This window comes from Apis cerana, linkage group LG12, assembly GCF_029169275.1.
Source record: "Apis cerana isolate GH-2021 linkage group LG12, AcerK_1.0, whole genome shotgun sequence".
NCBI lineage: Eukaryota > Metazoa > Arthropoda > Insecta > Hymenoptera > Apidae > Apis > Apis cerana.
Window position 1 is genome coordinate 1,257,992 of NC_083863.1, and position 23,905 is coordinate 1,281,896.

Below are 23,905 nucleotides of genomic sequence, written 5' to 3' on the forward strand. Positions count from 1 at the left end.
GTTAATATAAAAATTTAATGGAATTTAATAATTTTACGAAAATGAAAGTTTTAATCAATTTGTACGTGATTTCAGATCAACCAATTGATATTTCTAAAAATTCCAAATTACAATTCACCATCTCTCATACTTGTAAATCAAAGAATGACAGAAGGTTGGCATGTTAGAATTGGAGTTGAAAATTAGAATGAGAAAACCGAGGAGGAATGAATCAATTAGAGCCAGTTTCCTCTCCTCGCCATCAATTTCCCAAGTGAAACGTGCGACTAATGTAGTAGACTAGACAATCTGTGCTGAGAAGATTTAATTCTCTGAAATAATCTGTTCTATCAATATTCTCAATTCGACTTAAATTTAATTCAACAATTTTACAAACTTTCTGCAAATTAATTTGTGTGATTGAAATAATCTAATTCTTGTTCCATGAATGTTCTTGAATTTAAAAAAATTTAAATAATATAATTTGCGACGCGACGATTCTACAAATTTTTTACAAAATATATTCTTCTAATTTATGCGATCTATAATATCATTGAAACAACATATTTCTGATCCACTTAAATTTAATGGAACATTTTCTACAATTTCTCTGCAAATATATTTCTTAATTTATATGGAAGATAAAAATTGTGTGTGACAATATTCAATAAACGAGTTAATTATGGGACAATATATTCTTAAAAATAACTCATTAACTTTTCACCTTTTAAAGTTCTTTATATAATACGCGATTTAATATTTCTTATTTTAATTTTAATATTAGGTAATCAAGAAAATTTTCTTATTTCTTTTCATGATAGATCATAAATATATAATTATTCGTCTCGAAATTGTCTCGAATGATACTTTGAGACTTTGCAAAGCATTTCCAGAAAAATCGTCTCAAGATTTCTTGAATTATTATATATGTGTACGTAATCTTTAATAAACCTATTTTTAGAATAATTATTTTTAGAATTAAAAATAAAAGTATTAAAGAGAAGAATTTTTTAAAGTCTTTACTTTCATATTTATATATATTTTTTTTCTTTTCGATCTTTTCTACATTGCTTAAATTTTCCTTTTCCACAAAGAAAGAAACTTTCTTGATTAACTAATATTTTTGTATAATTATTTGTATAAATCGTATGCTATATTTTGTTAGAAAAATTAAAATAAAAAAAAAGAAATTACGAAAATAAACCTTCGACAGAAAATATCCCGGAGCAGAGCTACGTAGCTTATGTTCTTGTTAACTCGTCTTACAGTAACAAAGAGAAATGCAATTTCGCAGAAACGAATAATCACGAGCATCGATGATAAGGATTTTATTTTCTTTAACTCTTTGTGAATGAATTCGCACGTTTTATCGAAAGATTAATTACGATAAATCATATTAAAATAATATACCTCGTTCCTTTATCTTTCAACAAAAATATTAATATATATTATAATACATTCTTAAAATCGAATAAAAAGGATATTGCTTCAAATTCAATATTTATAAAAATTAAAAGAAAATTCTATCTACAGTGTATCATATTTTTAATTAAAAACAATATTCATTCAAAATTAAATACTCTTGAAATACTATCTTTTATACAACATATACAGAAGCATCAATGATTCAAATAAAATTACATTTAACAAAAGTACACGGAATAATAATAACACAAGTATCTGATGTATTTTCCATACATTAAACATACAACTCAATTCTTGACAATTAATAACAAATTATTCACGAATACTATAAAAACGTATGTTCAATCCTTTTTACTGCAAAAAAAAGAAGAAAATTTCAGAAAGGAAAAATAAAAAACACGAATCTCCAATAACAATGATACCATCGACGATTATGCGTCACTGCATAAATCCTTTTTAGCTTGGTGTCGTGACGCGGGTGCAATCTTTTCGAATTTTCTTCCTCTTCTTCTTCTTCACCGGCCGAATATTCAAATAATTCAAATCCACGGACGGTAGGCGTGGATTTTCTAAATATTTGGCCGAGCGTGTTTATCGACATGTCGGTGGTGGACGTATGAGCGAGTTAACAGGCACGAGCACATAGGCGGGATGCCGTATGCAGCGCGAAAGGGAGGGGGGAGAAGAGACATGGAAAGGCGGCCTGCTAGATCCGCCGCTAAAAATACACGTCGCAATAAACTCAAGGGTGACGTCCACTACATAGACACGACGTATTTAGCTGTCCTTAGTTACACATTCATTCTTATTCCTCTTTTTCTTCTTCTTCTTTTGAGTTGGCCGTTTAAAAGAAAGTTTCCTTTTACCGGCGGAGCTGAATCCGAGTCGCAATCGAAAAGCTAGCTCTCGAAAAGGTGATTGAGAGTGTGCTCGTGTGTGTCGATGAATGGAGAGTTTTCATTTGGAATGGAAGTGGGAAATGAAGGGAGGTTAATAATTTATCTATTTTTCGAATTGTTGGTGTTTATTTAGTTGGAGTTAGGCGATGATAAATAAGGAAGGAAAGAAAATTACTCGTGGATTATTTATCTTTTTAAAATTATTTTATATTTGAAATAGTAAAATGACGAATAATAGTCATACGTTTTCATCGTATTTGATATAAAAGTAGGAGAGAAGAATTCGTTGATTATGACAAAATTTTTATTCTTGGAACATTCTTATTAGAATTTCTGAATTTGTGATTTTATTTTGATAATGCATTCTAATTCGAGATTTAAAAAATTAGGATATTTTTTTTTTATCTTTTATTTGTTATTATTATTATTATAATATCAAAAAAAGGATTCAAAAAATGAGATATATTTTTATTTTTTGATTTAAATAAAGAATTATGGATGCTTTTCCTTGTTTTTTTGTTAATTGAATAATTGTCTTCGTATTGTTTAATTTCTAAAATAATATTTATAAGATAGATAAGAAAGGTAAAGAAGATTAATAACAATACGATATTGTTTAAAGCACATTTAAATTATAAAATAATTTCTATCGTAGAATATAATATATTTTTTTTAAAAAAAGAAAACATTTTATTTGATTTATTATTATTTTACAATTCAAGAAAGAATGCAGTTGAACAAAAATCCAAAAATTTCAATGCATATTATAAAATCTTCATAAAAATTAAATTTATATAAATATATAAATATTTCGATTTCATTATAAGAAACATATAATTTTGATACTTATAAGAAAAAATAATCAATTGATTAAATTAAACATATATAAATGATTAAATTCAGCGTAATAGATGAAGTTTGGATATGTAAATGGATAACTTCACAGTTAGTTTGTTGATATAGCGTATCTGGACTCTGCAGTGCGTCAGTGTAGATCGTGAGTAATTAATAACAGTAAGTCAAATTGCTTCCTAAGTTTAAGACTTACACAAAATGAAGTGTGCACACAGAACATAATATCATAGTATATTTTTCAACTATAATTAAATTCTATTTATTTCTCATAACTGAAATAATAATCTTTGCACAAACCTTATTTCTTTTTCGATGACTCCATACATTTAAATATTTCGTTTTTAACTATTTGCCAAAAGTTTCGAATTATTTTCCCAGCTATATCGATTCTTTTTACTTTTTTTTAATTTCGATATCAATTCTCGAAATTAATTTTACAAAATATCTATCGAAATTACTCTATATGCAGTAATTTACTTGAACAAATTTTATTTAAAAAAAAAAACTTTTCGTATTAACATTACTTCGATTTCTTTTTTTTCAATTTTTAAAATTTTTTTAATTTGCACATCTTAATGAATATATTTTTCAGATTGCTCGTGTTAAAAGACGTGTGATATTATATTATTGATTATTTATTAAGTAAAAATCTTTGATTAGCTGTGCCACGGCATTGCGGTAGAAGATACGGAAACTTCCAAAAGAATAAACTTCCAAAGCATCCCACTAGATGACACTAATGAAGCTCATTTAGAATTAATAAACGAGAAAGTAGTTTCAGATGTTCCAAGTCAGACTCCGTCACGTTCGTCCCACTGGGATATTTACAAGTTCCATTGAAATGTTCATTTAAATGCACTGCGTCATTGCAAAAGTGCGATTCTTTCAACTTTGAATATTCCAGTATTTTGGGTAATTTTTGACCCAATATCCTTACTTTAAATATTTCCAATATTAAAAAAAATCTATCTTTGATTCAGAAATAGAAGAAACTCGAGATATAAAAGTTTCTCTCGTGTTTTCAATATTACTAAATTATTGATTTTAATACGAAGAAAAACTTTTAAAAATCAATATTATTTCTTACTTTAAAATTTTGCATCAAAATTTTTCTTCGCACATTGAAAATCCCTTTGTGAATCAGAAATAAGAAGGAAATAAAAAGAGACGAATAAAAATCAGAGGAGCAAGATTAATGTTAATTTCGAATGTTGAAGTATTTTTTTGTATCCTCGATATATTTATATTCTTAATTTTTAATAATTTTGATAAAGTAACGTTTAATTATATTTTTAAAAATTTTATATTCTTTTATTCTTGAATATGTGAGATTATATTATATTTTGCTGAAAAGTTATTAAAATTGTACGTAACAAGTACAAACAGGGAAATTGCTTTTATTAAAAAAACATTGGGAGAATTTTTAATCAAACGTTGTAATAAATGTTGAGCTATCATCATTAATTTCTCTTCTAATATTTGTACAATTAAATATAAAATTGAAAAATATCGTTGGATAATATAAGAATATTTAAATTCATAAAATATTAGATATATTTTTCTTTTACGTTGAAAAAATAATTGTAATTATTATTATAAAATTTATTATTAGTATTATTATTTGTAATAATTATATTTAATCTATTTTTACAATTTCAACGTTTTTCAAAATAAAGATTTTATATTTTTATATAGATTCAAAACGTTTCATTTTATTCCATTTTACTTCAGCAAAAAAGATACATCAACACTTTTGAAAAATCATATCTCTCTTAGAATTTATCATTTTCTTACAGAATCTAAAATTTAGAAGATATAGAGTCTAAATACAAATAAACAATTTTATAATTGAACTTCTATTTTGATGAATTTTCCAAGAATATAAATTTTATCGCTGAAATACAATATCGTGTTCCTTTAATAATCCTCTATTAAATATGGATCGGATATTTAAACATCTATTATTTTCATCCACTCGAAAAATCCAAGAAAATTTGTAATTATATCAAGTTATATTAAAAATGAAACTTAATCAATCAAAATCGAGAGAACTAATTCTGATTTCTGCATATTCTTTGAAAAAAATAAAAGTGCAAATTAACATTTCAAATATAATTCTGAATTTGTCCAAAAGAGAATATATTATCCTTTTTTTTCAATCTCAAGAATTATTTAATAATTTTTTCATAAATCTAGATATCATTTTATTTTGTGTGACTTTCTAAAAAAAGATATTATTATTTGTTCATTTTTAAAAAAAAATATTTTATAAAATTTTACATAATATTAAGTGTATTGGAACACGAAATAAGCAGCAGATATAAAATAATAGGCTAATGCCCGAGAAAATAATAGTCGGGATAATAAAAGTTGCTAGCCAAACTTTGTTCAGCCTATTTTACGACCACCCATTGTATTGATTAATGTTGATAGTACGAAGCTCGTATTTTCCACTCCAATACTATTTCTCCAATTCGTTGTTTCTTTCAACGAGTAACAGACAGACAAGAAAGAATTTCATGGAAACAAAACAATCCATAGTGATTTTAAGAGATAAGCAATTATAACAAATTTATTATCAAATAATTAAGAAAATTCCATGATTCCTTTTACGATAGAAAAAAAATATATGACAAAATAAAGAATCACTTTTAAAATTGCACACCTGTGCAATACCATTTTACAAACAATAGAATTTTATTGCACAAAGAGAGATTTAAAATTAGATGCGTAATTGTACACTTGGAATATATATTTACTTTTCAATAATTATCTCGTTCAATTACATAATAAATTCACGAAGAAAATTTGATCAGACGATTCCTTATTCAATTTTTTTCATCTTCGCTTTTCGAATCACATTTCACAGAGAAATTCATCCAACTCGAACATTCCAAACCATTTTAAATTAATGCATGTATTCTCGACGAGAAATCCCTTTCAAAGGAACTCTCCCTTAATTTCATCCCCTTAAAATTCTCGAAGAAAAAAGAAAAATTGCCACTATAATTGCTTTAAATAATCCATTTAAAGTTGAGAAATTAACTTGACCAATAAATATGGCAGAAATTAACAAAAATTCCACCAAAATTAAAATCAACAGATAGCGAAGAGAAACTAAAAAAAAAAAAAAAATCGATCGGCAGATACGTCGAACAACGGTGACAGCGAACGCCATCAAGAGATGGAGGAGAATCGTGGCTCGTTCGATCGTGCAACAATCCCTCACGACGACTACGACGACGACACCCCGTTCGAGACCCCTCCTCGACCCCTAAATTACCACCGATCGATCGACAATTGCTACGTACTTTGCCCAAGGGACGGCCAAGAACGCGCCGCCTCCTTCTACATCGAGAGCATCGAGTTCGCGAACGAGTTCAACAATCGTCTCTGCCCGTCCTACGAGCAACCGCGGCGCGCAAAAATGTCGAAACAGGGCAGAAGCAATTCGATGGTCGATCAACGCCGTCGTTCCAGCGTTCAATCGAACCGCTCGAGGACAAACAGCTGCGGCAGGCCAACACCGCTAGGTAGGAGACAATTGGGTCATCGGACTTTTCCGATCGATGGGAATACGCGTAGGCGGTGTTTTCTCATCTTTCGATAACAACAACCGATCAGAAAGGGAATTTTTTTATTTATCTCTCGATTTTATACTCAAATTTGCCGCGATGATCAATTTTGACGGGTGAAGTTAAGAATGATGCTGCAGATGATGATGATATATTATTCGAATGTATTATTGGATAAAGGATTGTTTGTTTCTTTGTTGAGATTAACGAAACTTGGAAGATGAGCTTCGTTGTTTCATTTTATTCTTTAAAAGAGAAGATGAATAATTTTTTATTACGTTTAATCAATTAGAATGAAAATTAACGTATGGAATTTCTCGATTATTTACATCGTTTTTATAATATTAATTTTTGTATTACACATTTATTTAACGATTATATTTATATATTATATTACATTTCAAACAATTAAGCACGTGGTTAGTATTTTACATATCTCTGAGATGACGTAAGAATACAAAATTAATATAAATTAAACGAATAAAGCGAAAAATTGGGTCTCATTGAGCCAACACAAACTTCATCACACCGATAATAATAATAACAATGATAATATTAACTGCAAGAATAATGAAAAAAAATCACGATTATATATATTACGATGAAGTTCGTGTCACTTGTGTTATAATAGGACCCAAAAGAGGGTTGAATACAATGGCTATTCAAAAGAGAAAAAAAATGTCCAGGGAATGGTAGAAGAGGTAGCTCGAGTAGAAGAACGAAAGTACGAAGGGCGAGTTCCACTCATAGAAAGGATTCTGTCCGGCCTCTGAAAATGGTAGTGAAAGAGGCGCAGAAAATTGTGGAGGATGAACGAAGTTTAGAGCAGGCGAGACGCCATCGAAGGATCACTATGATCATCGTGGGAACGTTTATTTTCCTTCTGGCGGCTTCCGTACTCGTCGTGGTGGTTACGTTAACCCACAGCACGTTTTTGAGCCCGCCCATGGGCTCCAAGGAGCTTGCCGAGCATCGAGCTCAGACGTAAACTATCATTTTGAAATATCTTATCCGTACGAGTGATTTTGAGAGATATGAAATTTTTAGAAAATGCTACGTGTTCGATACTGGAATTAAACTTGGACCAAATTTATTCGAAATAATTAAGAAATGGAGTTGAGAAGTCGGAGAATTGAATCAATATTTAAGAAAAAAATAATTTTTTTTTTTATATATTCTTATATTCAAATTCGATAGACTGTGGGTTTTCGTGTAACAAAAATATCTTCAAATATTCAATTATATATACAGAAATTATGGCATAATATGTGGAACATATCCCACACGCTTCGTATCATAATAAAAGTCATGCGACGAAACTTGGAAATTTTTTATATAAAGAAAAAAAAACATGCGAAAAATTTATTCAAGAAATAGAGAAAATCGTGCTATTGAAGTCACTTTTTGTTTTATCCCGATATCTGGATCGGTTGCCGAGATACAAGGACTCACGGTCGCTTAAGGCACTGCGGGAGTTATGAATGGGACCGCGACCCAGTGACCTATATTTTCTGGAAATGAGTACTACGCTTTTCCAAGAATTGTATCTGCCATTTGTTTAGCATTGGTCAGTGATTAAATGCGAATCAGAGATCCGAGTAAGAAATCCAACAAGAACGAAAATAGAAACTAAAAATTATATTTTTCTTTACACGATGATATCTCAGGAACCGGAAATTGTATCGAGATAAAAAAAAATGCGTTTTAAAGAAGAAGATTCTGCGCTTCCGATAATCGTTCATTCGTTGACCGGAAATCACTAGCTTCGGAGTTATAGCGATTCAAAGTTTTCCTAATTTTAATAGAATTTCTAAAGTATTACATTGCGATAGATCATAAAGAGATGCGAGCGAATAGTAAAGAATTAAAAATTACTCTTTTCTTAACACGATGATATCTCAGGAACCGGAAGTCGTATCGACGTAAAAAAAAATGCGTTTTAAAGAAGAAGATTCTGTGCTTCCGATAATCGTTCATTCGTTGACCGGAAATCACTAGCTTCGGAGTTATAGCGATTCAAAGTTTTCCTAATTTTAATAGAATTTCTAAAGTATTATATTGCGATAGGTCATAAAGAGATACGAGCGAAAAGTCCCGAATAGTAAAGAATTAAAAATTAATCTTTTCTTTACACGATGATATCTCAGGAACCGGAAGTCGTATTGGGATAAAAAAAAATTAGTTTTAAAGAGGAAGATTCCGCGCTTCTAATGATCTCTCATCTATTAGCCGGGAATTACTATCTTCAGAATTATAACGGCTTAAATTTTTCTTAATTTTAATAGAGTTTAATCGAGTTTTAAGTAAATTATGAGATAAATATTTCTATTTCTGGAAAAATATTATTTACTACGATCTTATTAAAAGTGTATTAAAAATTCTAAATTGATTTAGAAAAACTTTTTTGAAGTAACTTGGATTTTTATTTAATCAATTGGATTAATTATTTTAATTAATAAAACGGATTTTATTATCACTCATGTATAATAAGAAAAACATATATAATACGAAATATATATATATATCTACATGAAAATCTGCAGTCTAAAAATTAGCATATTGAAGTAATTAATTTCAAATAATATGATATTTAAAAAAATATATAAATATTATGTATAATGATTTAAATAAATAAAATTTATCTAAAAAAATATGTAGATTTAAATAGTTATTAGTCTAATTTCATAATTAACAAAGGAAAAATTAGAGTAATAGAATAAATTATAACAGTATCGATTCTGTGAATAAATGAATATCTAATTGATTTTAATATTAAAGAACTTTTTCGCTAATATTAATTATTAATACGAGTGAAATCAGAATTTATATAGAAAAAAACTATATCACAAATACAATTATTTTTTTTATTTTAAAAATATGATTTAATTTTCTACTAATATATTTATTATCAACGATATTTTTATAAGAAAATAGAAAATTTCATAAAATAACAGTGAAAACAAAAGCGGAAAAGTATTCAAAGTATAGATAATATTTTCATTCAAGCAAAATTGTAATAACACATCTGATTTCACTCAGCATTTTCGCGCAATAATATTTACAAAATGAAACGTAAATATTAAATAAAATTAATAACACCACTTGGAAATTACACAAATTAACAGTGTGATATTCTAATCGATTTCAGTGCGCAGAGAAAACGAGGAGCTGTTGAATTCCCTCAACAGAGTCTTCGAAACTGAAAACTCAACAATGACACTCTGAACAAACTGTTTTCTAAGGAAGACGAGTGGCCTGTTTTGATGCGTCTTTCGGAGAAGTTTGAAATTGAAGCAAGAAGCAAGAAGCAAAAGAAGAAGAAGAAGAAAAACTATCGCTTAACTTCGAAGTAGAAAAGAAGAGATCAAGGATCGTTTTTCAAAAGCAGGCAAAGTTTTATTACAATTCCATTTTATCCAAGACGTATAGTTAGGTGTAGCGAGGAAATGGCCAAATTTCATTTGTCAATGTCGACACGAGGCTAATTTGTCCACTCTGTCGATAGAGTACGAACTTCGAAACTAAATCTATAACAAGATGGTGTCGACATCTGTAATTCTGTCCTCGTTATTTCGAAGGTACGTCCAACCTCACTTTTTTTCATTGAAGTGTATAATTTGATATTCTCTGGGAGGAATCGAATATTACACTGTCTCAAAAATTCTTTTCGTTTCTTCTTTTTTTTTTTTTTAATACGAATTTATTATATTCTCTTAGAACTTTTGCAATTTCGATGATCATACATAGTACAATGACATTTCATCGTTTGTGAAATTTTATATAATTTATATACAAATTGATTGGTATTAATATTCCATCTATTATTTTTCCAAAATAACTTTGATTTATAATTGTATCAATAATTAATAAAAATATGTTTCATGTTATGTTTTATAGAAGAATATTTCGAATATTTAAAGAGTAAAAAATGATTAAATCAATGCATAAATAGATGAATGAATAAATATATTAAGTGTCATTAGTTAATGATCACGTAGCGCTAGTGTCGTTGTCATTAATCATTATAGTGTTATGTCAGATTTTTAATATCAAAGAATAAATTTTTTTAAAATCAAATCCATTTTATTTAATATAATTAAATAAAATAGATAGATTACAATCTATTCAACTTGTAATTCGATAATTTTCTAATATTATTGATAAATTTTACGAAAAGATACTTAACAAAAATACAAGTGTTCTCGAAAAATGAAAAATAATTTCTTAAATATGCAAATAACGAAAAGAATTTTTGAGACAATCTAATGATATACAGGGTGTTTCCTATTTTCCTATCAAACTGCAGGTGCACAATCTATATATGAAAATAGAAAAGAAAATGTATACAAGATATTAATATATTCTTATGACAGAGCCGAGTATTTTCATTTTATTTCATTTAAATTAACTAACTTCTTTTGTTTGTTTTGGCCTTTAGAATCGACCCTCGAAAGGTGTCTCGTGAATATATTATACGAAGTTTGTAAATGTTTTCATACAAAGTTATAGATAAAGTTATACATTAAAATATGTGCAATCTAAATATTTCCATAACGGCAAATTCTGCATTAGGATAATTCGAAATTTTATTTTTTCAGATAAAAATGTGAACAATTTAAACGATCAAAAATTTAAAAAAAAATTATAATATATAAATAAAATAAAAATCAATTTAATACTGAACACTATTATTAACACATTTAAAGTGCGTTTAATAGCCTAGAACTTTGTAACATTTTAAACAAACTTTTACATTTTCATTTATAGATTGTACAACTTTTGCACAGCGGTTATTTTCATATCGAAATTAAAATTAAAATTAAAAATATACGATAATTTGAAATATAGAAGCCAATTCTTTTCTTTTTAACAATCGTATCAATATATATATATATATACATATTTTTTTTATATTATTTGAAAAGAAAAAAAAATCAATATTTTTATCGATTTCTTGCAACCCTTTCATCACTCAAAATTGAACCAACAAGAATTAAAATTGGAAATATACTTTTTAATTACCATTAGTTGAGAACCACTGTTCCTGCAGTTTTCTTAAAAGTTGGAAACATCCTGCACAATCAAACACGAAGATAGAAAGAAGAAAGAAAGAAAAAAATTAAATAAGATAATAAGAATCCACAAAAAAAGTTATCTGCGACGATTATATGTAGATACAAGTCGCAATTGTTAGTTTGTTGTTGTTATTGGCGCGGCAAATGGATGACCGTGTGAAGCCTTGTTACGAAACTGCATTGTATCGTTCGTTCGATGCACGAGAAATTCTATTCCAAATAAAAATGTACCGTATACTGAATTTCGAATTTCCCACATCGTATAATATCGACAACGAAGAAAGGAATGTTAAAAAAAAAAAAAAAGAAAAAAAGAAAAAGAAAAAGAAAAAAAAAGAGAAGAAAAGAGTTCGCGAAACTCGATTTTAAAATTCCTTGTTGAAAAAAGAAATCCAAACAATCAGTATTCCTGAGACAAAAGTGTAACCTTGCTGTTGTTCCATCGATAATGCGTAAATGAAAGTGTGTTGTAGATACATATATATATACAGGCTGTTCCATTTGAAATCGTCTCTTAAACTGTTCATTTTTTAAAAGAATGTTTCAAATGAAAATTGAAATTTCTTTGCGGTCGCAAATTAAATCTTATCTTAAATCCTGGTGGATGAGATTTCAAGGTGAACTTTGTCTATTATTAATGGAATCGTGTGTATTTAGATAGACGAATTCAATGACTCGTAACGTGTCTGAGGTCATTCAAGGTGATTCAAATTTCCTTAGATTTCGTTTGTCTGAATATTTCGTCGATTCTGTTGCAAACATAAATTGAAATTAATGATCATTGCAAAATAATTTTTTATTTGAAATATTTCTTTTTCAAAAAATGAATTTTAACTTAAGAGGAAATAATGGAACGCTATTGTGTATATTTGCAATTTTATTTCGAATTATAAGTAGAGTATAAAGACTTTGATATTTTTGATTCCTATCAATGCTCGAAATTGAATAAATTATTTTTCCCTCTCTTTGTTATTCGTGTGATTTCAAATTAAGAACAAGCTTAATTATTATTAGAAGAAAAATTGTAAATAATTGAAAAAAACGAAATTATAGATCCGTCTGTCGTTTTTCTTTCTATAATTATATTCTCGATTTCTCGATTGTGTAAATTTGATTTTTTCATTACCGAGAAATGTAGAGTGGTTATAATTTTCGTTGCAAAAGTGTCTTCCAATTTAGAGGAAACGTGACAAGTAGTTGTTAAATGAGTGAACTGCTCGATTTTTTTTCCCAATGAAGATGCTCGTGAAGAAATCTTTCGAGTTGAATATTTATATTACACGAAGCATCGATCGTTAGAAAAATAGCCAGAATAATTGTTGTTGACAATCTCATACGAGAAAAAAATTATATTATTCTGGTATTTAAGAGAAAAAAATGCAGGAAATGTTGGACTTCGTTGACAAGGATATCGTCACGATTTAAATATTTTACACTTAAAAACTTATTTTATTTACATGAAATATCATTAGATTAAATGTTAAAAGAATCTTTTTATTCTTCAAATATTATAATTGAATTTTGTTTTTCGAATACGTATTGTATACATTTTTATGCATTCAAATTTTAAATAGATTTAAATCTAAATCAAAAGCAATTATCATTTGTCAATTAATTTTTACAGAAATTGAAATGTAAATTCGATGATAGAATTACAGATATAATGTAATAAATACGTACTTTGATTATTTATTTTGACTATTTGTGATCTTAAACAAGATTTTCGTGCAATAATATAATGATATTGAATAAAATTTTAATTTCTTTGTGTACACGAATTTTTAGAATTAATTTTTTTTTTCAAACAATCAAGCAAACAATTATTAAAATAGTTGAGATTTTTTTCATAATAATCGTGACAATTTTCCTGTTGACATACGCAATTTATACTTTTAAACGCAATTGAAATCGAAGCAAACAATACCTACAACACAAAGCCTGATCGATTCATCAATGGATAAAATTGTTTGATTTCCCTTGAAACTTATTTGAATAAACTATTTTACGTCCATAAGATGCGTATCAACGTCGACTGTATACCAATGAAAGAACAACTTTTCTCGTGACAGTATTGTTCGAGAAGAACTTATCGATGCCGCCATTTTAGATCTCATCACCATTTTAGATTTAGTCGCAGTGTCAAAGAGTCAAAGGATGGATCTGAACAAGCGTTAATGTTTTCGTCGTGTAATCTTGTAAGCCGTAGCATCTGAGACCTCGCCTTTTAGAAATAATAATACAATAATAATTTAAAAGGTACCTCTTATATTTTTTGCCAAAAAAGGAAACAAAAAGAAAATCGTGAAACGAATAAAACTTTGGATACTTACAATAGTGATGAATTGTTAACTATTGTTGGCTCGAATGAGAATTCGTTTAAGAAGAATTATAATTGATAATTAACTTGTGAAAGGATAGAAGTTTTCTTCGTCGAAAAAAATTGATCTTTCGTTAACTCGAATTATAGAAAATATACGAAACGAACGTATAATTCTGCTCAATTGAAATAAAGATTGAGAAACTTTTTGAAAAAGGATATAAACAAACATTTTATTCGATATCATATAATTGTTTTCGAAATGTTGCAATTAATTTTCTAATTGTAACTGTATTGAGATTTTTGGTTAATATAGTAAATTTTATAGAAAAATTTTTTGTAAATGATAATATTTAAATCTGAATTTTTTTCTTAATTTTTTCCATTCCATGAAATAAAATTTATAATTTCAAATTATAGAGTTTTGATGTTAAAAACTTATTTTTTATTCTTACATAATATGTTCTTGCATTATCAGAATTGTTTAAAATATTTTAATATATGAAATAGAATATCTTAATCATTAAGATATCAAAAATAATTATAAATCCTCTTCTACAAAGTTTCTCAATTATTTCTAGTTTATGTTCTAATATATGTGCAATTAAAATTTGAATTCGAGAACTTTGCAAGAGAACGTGGCACATTCATTTGTAAAATTCGTAAAATTAATGTAAATTAAAAAACATTGTTTATAAAATTATTATCTAATACTCTAACATTTGAAAAATAATACTAATCGAAAAAAATGTTTTCATATAATAAGTGATAAATTTTTATGGTGATAAAATTTTATTCAATTCTTGATAAATTATTCAAATGAAGCAGTCTTTAATTGTTACTAAATTATAAAAAAAAATACTTAGTAAGACAATAGTTAATAGACAATACAACACATCATTTATCGTTACTTTATTAATCAAAAATATCATCTTTTGTTAGATGTAAGAGAAAGAATTTGCATTCTCTATTTCGCAAAATTCAATTCAAATTCTCTAAAAAATTATTTATATCTTAAAATAGAGAATTTATATATTTCGTTTAGATACATAAAATGTATCAATAATAACTCAAAAACTATTAAAGATGAAAGATGGATCTGCCCTCTTGCTGCAATGTTCTCAATTAAACGTATTCGCGAATATCAACAAAATATCTCTCGGTTTATCAGTCGATCAAATAAAAAAAAAAAAAGAAAAGAAAAGAAAAGAAAAGAAAAATAACGAAACACGTATTGTCTACACAGAAAGAGAAGAAAATGGTATTGAAATAATAATTGGATTGAAACGTGAATAATTTGTGAAAGGTAACGTTTACCTTTTAGGTTATAATTCATACGTGCATACTTTGTAATATCGAATAATACGCGTTATTAGTGATATACATTATAATAAATATTATTTAGTTTAGCATAATAATTATTAGGAATCACACACTGTAAAACGATAATTAAGCGTAATTCGATGAATTGAATCGTTTTATCCATCGATACTCGACCAAATTTCTATCTCGTCAATTCTTCGTCTTTTACGCCGAATTTTTACTAATAAACACACTGTTTCTCTTATTATTCTAAAGGCAGCCGTCCTCAAGAAATGATTGATCTTCTTCTCAGGAGAAAGGAAAGTTCGAACAGGCTTTTGTCGCAAAATGATTCTCCAAAAATTAAATAAAGATCATATTCAGAGAATATTTTTGATCGTGATAAATATGGAAAGAAATTAAATAATTCACGAATTTCGTTTATACATTTTTTGATTTTTCGTAATTTTGTAATTTTTCTTTTTTTTTTTTAAAATTGTTAAATACAAAAAGAGGTTTATACGAAATGAATAATTTCGAAAAATGTGATAAAGCGATATATAATTAATTTTATTAATTAGGTTAATTACGTTATACAAGTTTCTATGTTGTTTTATTTATTTATTATGTTCTGTAATAGTTTATATAAAGTAACAAGTTGATTTTGTGATTGTTATATATTATTATTTTATATGCTCCCATTCCCAAAATATTATGAAATAAATCTATCATGTTGATACAAAATAAGAATTAACAAAGCAAATTATTAATAATTTTGTTGTTACAAAATGTTAACAAGATTGTTTCTTTCTTCATGCTTTTATTTTACAGCTCATCTTATCGATTGTCTCTAAGTTTAATAATTTTTCTTTGAAAAATATCTTTAAAACGAGATCTGTACGACAAGATAGGATAAATAAGTAGTAATACACAAAATAATAGAGTTCGTAATTCTAGAGTTATACTACTTAATTATCTTCTCAATTTGATATTAGTCTTTCAAAAATTTCTTTTTCATCAAATCTTTTATTAACAATATATATAATAAACTACATATATCATATTATTATTTAAATAATTAATTAAAATAAAAAAATTTATTTTCAGATATTGAATAATATTTTTTCAATATCTATTTTTATATCTATGTATTTACGTATTTTTATAATCTACACAAGTAAATTGTAAAATTATAATTATAATTAAAATTATATTATAATTGATTATATTTAATTGATTCTCAATATTTAGTTTTCTTCAATTATCAATGTTGTTTTCATCAAATAAAAAGTAAAAGTTGATGAAATTCGTGCAAAAAAATTTTGGCAAATTTTACGAGCAGAAGCTAATCTCTCACGACAAGAAACCAAAGTTTTTTATTGGCAATAAGTTTCACGTTAAATCTATTTCTTTAGCATTGTACAATATTATTTGAAGTTGATTAAAATCCAATATAAATGATTCTGCAGTTTATTATTAATTACAAGTTTTTCTAAAATCCTATACTAAAATCTTTAATTTATAGAATTAAAATTTTCTTTTTATGAATGAATATAAAGATATTTTAATTTTAATTTTATAATCACTTCTCTTATGTTGGTAATCATTATCAATGGATATAAGATAAGTCTTAAATTATTTTTTATTTGTTTAGAATACCATTTATTTTCTTTTTTATTTCTCCTTAATTTGCACTTAATAAAAAAACAAATTAATGATTCTTTATTGTAATACATTCTTTGAAAACAATCTTTCTCTTATTTTTATATTGAATCATTTAATTATTTCATTCTCTGTACAAATTAAAATCAAACTTTTGATATCAAATTTTTAAACAAAATTATCAAAATCGAATACGTTTAAAAAATCTCTGAATATGAATCTTTTAAAATTGTTGATAGATAAGTTAAATAAATTAAACCTGTAAAATATAGCACTCTTTAAAAGAAAATTTATATAGGAATGGCCAATTCTCGAGGTATTATATCGAAGCTTTCGAAAATTGTATTTGCGTCGTACAATCCACCATCGACCCTTCTCGTCGATTTTTTCCAATACTTATATCTCGTAGAATTAGTTAAAACAAAAAGGATCATTGATTTCGTAGAAACCAAAAAGGAAAAAAAAAAAAAAGAAAAAAGATTTTTCTTATTCGCATAACAATAGAAAAATAAAAATCTCAGATTTAATTGCAACTTCTTAGATGGCAAATAAAATTGTATGAGTAATAATTATTAACACAAGAACGTATAGAGTTACAAGTATAATCGTAGATTCGTTCGTATTTATTGGCCGCCATTTTGTTGAAACAACTTTCATTTTGTTTTCTACTTGGAATATAATATTTCTTGAAAAAGTGATTACCAACAAGAAAAGTTATCCAAGTAATCATTAAATTTTTTATTTTTAAAATAATAATTATTGGAAAATGTGATATTCTATTCTCTGATAAGTGAAATAAATATCATTGATTCGGAAAATTTAATGTCAAGTTGAAAATGGCGTAGAAGTTCGCCATAAGAGTTATATTTATTTTCGTAGTTTTTTCTTATTTTCTTAGATATAAAATTTAAATTTCATTATATTTTTAAATTAATTTCCTTTTTAATTTCTTTATTAATTTTTTTCACTTTTTTTTTTGTATTTATGTCATCTGATTTGATATTTATTTCAGTCATTAGATGATAGAATATCGTAAAAATTATTTTATTTTAAAATTAATTTCATTTTCTAGATAATTTTTCTTCTATCGATGTGTAAGAAACAATTTTAAGTTTATCATTTGTTAAATTATTAATGACATTCTATTTATTTCGTAAAACTGAGAATTTGTAGCAATATATATAAATTTGAAGCAAAAGGAAAAAAAAAATTAATTTATATATTTTTTTTAGCTTTATTATTATTCTCTGTTATTTATTTATCCTTATTTTGACGTACTGTCTTCGTAATCTTTCTAATCATAAAATATTGAAATTACAAAGATTGCTTGTAATAACAATTTATAATACAATAATGAAATGAACATATATTTTCATGATTATGATGCAAATTGACTTTTACGATTATGCAAATTCACTATGTTTAATCTAATAATCCATTTACATTTTATCGAACATTAATTACAATTTAATTTCCTGCATTAAATTCGCTACAAAATTAACATTTTGTTATATGTCTAATGTAACAAATATGATGAATGAATATATCAGATAGCAGATAAAAAAATTTTGTCGTTTCCATGTGAAAATTTCTATTCATTAAAAAATAAGCATGTTTACTTTGTTCGAAGCAGGAAAATAATTATAAATATCCATTTCATAAAAGATCCACAACCTTGAAAAGTGAAAAACTCTTTTTCAACATCCTTTTTTTTATTTTTTATTTTAAACATGATTTTAAAGACGAAGTCTCAACGATCATTTCATCTCAAAATATTTTACCTTGTAGCATGTTCCATTTTTCAGAATATATATTAAAATAATTGAAATTCCATCACACAATTCATCCTTTAAACAAAGATTTTTAAGATTTAGAAAAAGCCTAATTTTATTATCCTAAGAGAGACAAAGGAAATTATTAATGTCAAAACTGATTATGAATATAAAATACAATATTATAACAATAACAAAAAATAATAAAAATTTTAATTTATTAAATAAATTTAAATAATAGTTGATTACCTTTTGAATAAATAGAGCGAACGTAAATATTGTTGATTCTTCAATCATATAGCAATAATTGTGTGTTTGCTATTTCCCCTTTATACATTTCATATTTTTATCGCAACTTTTTCATTAATTAATAATTTAAACGACCTATATTTACGCAACGTTTTAACATTTTTTTCTAACTTTTAATTACCTATACAATATACGTTTGTTTAATTCAACAATATACATGAATATATACAAATTAATGTTACACCCTGCATACATTCCTCCATCAGATAAAAGAAACGACAGAACTTTCTTACGGACGCTTAATATCACAGGCAGTGGCATTAATATGGCTGCCAACAGTTTTTTTTTTATTTTCCAACCAACAAGAAAATTTCACTTGTGCATATAACATTACACCGCTTGTGTATAAAGTATATATATGTATGTATGTACTTACTTGTGTACGTATATGCGTGCGTGTATGAGTGTATATATTAAGAGTGGTTCGGATGTGAATAAATAATCCTCTTAACGTTCTCGTTTCAAGGGGAACGAGCAGATGCAGATTAAATAATTTGGCCTAATGCGAACATTTTCTGCCGTTAATTCTCATCTTCCAATCCGAGTGTGAATCTGAATCACTGAAAAAAAGGGATTATTCTCACCGTGATGCGATCTTTACTCATCGTAAAAGGATGTTGGAAAGTGGAAATCGGATATTTAAGAGGTTTATGGAGGCGAGTGAGAGGATTAAGAAATGTTTAATCTTGGAAATTAATCTTATAGCAAAATCTCTGTATAATTTCGTCGATATCGAATATTGAAATAATCCAAAGAGATGGAATATACTAGTACATTAAATTTAATCGAACGTGAAACTCGTTTGATTGAAATACAAAAGATAGAGGAGAATAGAAGACAGATTTCAGATATATGCAGTTCGTGTGAAACGATAAAAAAGTTTATAAAGTGTACTTTTTCAAATAGAAAGTAAATTTGAAAAAATTGTGAATGTTCGATTTCATCCATAATTTTCTGAAATGAAAGATTTTGTTACTTAACGTGTCTGTTCTTTCTCTTTCTCTAAAATAAATTGAACAAATTAATTAAATAAAAAACGAGTGAAAAATTATTATTTACAGGAAATGAAGGTATCTTTTCTATTAACATTTCTGAGATAAAAATAATAAGATGTTCGAATTATTCTAAATTTTTATTCGAAGAAGACCTGCCGTAAATGCATTTTACAATGAAAAGTGTACGACTCCTCTAAATCTCTGATTTCTTCTTTTGTAACGTTCTGTAATATATTCTTAATGCGACGGATTAAATACGAAACGGTGACGTAGCAACGTAAATTGTTAATAAAATACGCGCATATTTACAATAAATTAAATTTTACATTTCAACTATCTAAAAATTTCGAAACTAACGAGCATCTCGATCTCTAGATTTCATTCGAATTATATGAAAATTGGAAGTTTTTCTCCTCGAAAACTTCACTTCTCTCGACGAGGTTTTCTTAAAACGAGGATAAATTAAAATTGTTGCATATTGATAACGATCCAATTACTGTTACAATCTTAATATTTTGGGTCCATTTTGTAAAATTTCTTCTTTTTCAAAAATTATAAGAAAATTTACTCGCGATTAATTATTTTGATCAGATTTCTTAAATTAATTGTTAAAAAGTTATCTCCTCCTTTAAATGGATCCAATGATATTACATGGAGAGAATTAAAAGAAAAAAAAATGAAATTGAAAATTATAAAAAATTACGAAATTTTTAAAAATTATAAATTTTCTATCTAATTGTTTTTATAGTAATACTAAAAATCAATACTGTTGCACAATAAAATGGAATGAAAAAATCAAAGTGAGCATTTTCTAATAATGAAAAGAATTGCGTAAATTTTAAATTTCTCTGAAATTAATTTTTATGGTAACGCAAGGTTTTGCCCTTTCAAAAGTTCATCCTATCAATCATTTTAAATTCTTTCGTTGATCTTACTTCGTAAATTAATTCTTTAATATAAATTAATCGTTTTATACGAATAAAATGATTTTCATAAATATGCAAATTAAGGAAAGAATTCTTAGAAAATGATAAAATATTTCTCAATTTTCCCAAATCTACTTGAATTTTTTTATCCAAGATAATCATTAGAAAATAAAAATTATTTCTCTTCAAACGACGAATAAATTACCAAAAAAAAAAAAAAAAGATCGAACAAAAGTTTATACGACAAATTGACAAATTTATTGATCAAATTAAATTTCAATTTCTGATCAAAAAATTCTACATCTTATTCCACCCTGTTATAACGAAACGAGGATTTCGATGGTTAAGTAAGAATAAGAAAATATTAGAATATACTCTGTTTCTACGTCACCAAAGAAAATTCAATCAAATTAAAAAGACAATTACATACCGTTGTAACAGTGTGCGAGATAATCACGACGAATCTACAAGCGAGCAGTCTGTGTGCCAAAATGAGTATTATTCTTACCGTATTAAAAGATGCGTAAGGGGTGAATAAGAAATGAAAAGTTGAAATAAAATTGTTACTTTCTCCTTCGACAATCAGCGTGTACTAGATCGCGTGTGCATATTTTTGTGTAATAATAAGCATACGAGAAAGAAAAGACGTAAATACGTCGATATGTCGCTCAGAATGCTTTATACATATATCGTGTTGCAGAAAAAAAGAAAAAAAGAAAAAAAAAAAAAAAGAAAAGAAAAGAAAAATTAAGTATATACGAAGAATGATGCGAGAATTATTTCTAGGATTTCCAAATTGTGAGGTAAATTCATTTTTTTTATTCCTTCTGCTTGTGTCTTCCTTTAGACGTAAAAAAAAAAAAAAATCGAAAATAAAAGGAAATAAATTATTTCTTCATTATGTAATGTAATTATTTATAATAGAAATATAAAAAATTTTTTTTAAGGAATTTTGATAGATTTTGTATAATTATTGTTTATTTAAATCTGTTGTCTGTTTTCAATTCTTTGTGGTCGATCTATTAACAGTAATAAATACAGTAGAAATACTTCCTATATACTTTAAAATTATTTTAAAAAAAGTTAAAATAAAAGTAGCGCCAAAACGGAATAAAAATTTCGAGAAATAGGAGAAATAAATTTTGAAAAATAATTAAATGATCCACGATTGGTTATATTGTGCCATTATTGGTTCTATTATTATTATTTAAATAATTTTCTCGAAAATTTTTATACCAAATTTCATTGGAAAATGAAAAAGAAAAATAAATTGTAAAAAATAATAAAATGACTATTTAATATTGTTTAATATTGTTATTTAAATAAATTTCGTTCTCTCGAAAGTTTGTTAGTTCGAAGATTTGCTGTAACGATGATAAAAAAATATTTATTTAGAAAGTAAGTAAAAAAAAAGCATCGAGTAAAAAAAAGATTGTAATAACCTCGCGATCGTTCTTTTTCGAAGTTAGATTATTGAAAACTATAGAATTCTAATTACCGTATGCTAGAGCAGCACATTATACATTTTCCAATAAAATATTGAAAATGGATTTCGAAGTCTTTAACGATGAAGTAACGAATTGTAACGATTTAATTAAAAGATACGAATTTGAATCTTGTCCGTTGCTATCACGTGCAACGAGAGATTATTTTATTCAATGAGATGTAAACGTTTTCTTGAACAACCTTCACTCGAATCCGAATGGGTTAACGAGTATTTATAAGGCATAAGCAAAGAGATTTATCTTAGGAAAACATAATAATAATCTCGAAACTGAGATGTGTATCATACTGACAATGTTGTAAAATGTTAATGGATGAAATATTAAGGTTTATGTTTCTATATTGTAATAACATTTATGTATAATGGTTATTATAATGCAAAAAATATACATACTAGTTGTCCATGTTTCGATTTTTATTGCATCTTATTATTTTTCGTTCTAATTTATATTCTTATATATTTCTATTATATTTTTATTAGATATAAGAATATTCATATATATTCAATATTTATATATAAAAAAATATAGACAAAATATAAAATTTAAAATGAATTTAAAACAAACACAAAAATTGAATATGCAAAATGCAAAAATGTTCGTTGATACTTGTTTTTTAAATTATAATTAATTTAATTTTGTATTGAATAAAAAAATGCTCTCTCTTTGTCTTAAATAACAATTAACTAGTTGCGCTATTTCTTCTAAAAATCAAACTTGTTATCCATAAAAGATTAATAGATTTAAATTAGTGACTCCATCTATTGAAAAAAATGTTAAAATTCTTTATATAGTTACCGACAATAGAATAATGTATTATCTAATAACGCATGATGCATTAATTGTTTACCTCGAATATTAGCGACATCAAAAGAAGTTACAGCTAAGCATCTAAAGAAAAATATATGTCGATTTTATTTATTTTATCATTGGCAAGTATAAGAAGTTCAATATTTTTCAAACAGATGGAGTTAATGGCAAAAGACGTTTAAAGCTATACAAATTTGAGCACGTTTCATAAAGATGGCACTAATGACTAAATACTAGTGAGATGGAAATATAACGGAGATAGAATCTCTCTTTATTTTTTACAAAATTAGAGATAAATATTTAAACTTATAAAAGATAAGTATTTTAATGATAAATATATGATTAATATTTTTATTTTTAGAAATATCAAAATAATTTTCCAAACTACGTTCTTTTAAATATGTTAAATAATACAAATCAATATATACTATTAATACAAATTTAAATATAACAATAAAAAAATATAAATTTCTATTCATAAAATTTCTTGAATAACTTTCAT

At 26.1% G+C, this 23,905-nt stretch overlaps 1 protein-coding gene across 7 annotated transcripts in view; it reads left to right on the forward strand.

The window, feature by feature from the left end:
* Positions 1-22,998, forward strand: part of LOC108003700 (polycomb group protein Pc) — a 47,887-nt gene extending 24,889 nt beyond the window's left edge. For 3 of the 7 annotated variants that reach the window (XR_009832240.1, XR_009832242.1, XM_062083227.1), the window contains exons 2-4: positions 6,305-6,691; positions 7,420-7,717; positions 9,882-22,998. Coding sequence is in view for 2 of the 7 variants with exons in the window: in XM_062083227.1 (XP_061939211.1) it covers positions 6,305-6,691; positions 7,420-7,717; positions 9,882-9,936 (740 nt within the window). In the remaining 5 variants the exon portion in view is untranslated. Of the gene's footprint in view, positions 1-75; positions 6,692-7,419; positions 7,718-9,881 lie in introns of all 7 variants that reach the window. The other 4 variants (XR_009832239.1, XR_009832238.1, XR_009832241.1 and 1 more) reach the window with 4 other exon arrangements.
* The last annotated feature ends 907 nt before the right edge of the window (positions 22,999-23,905 follow it).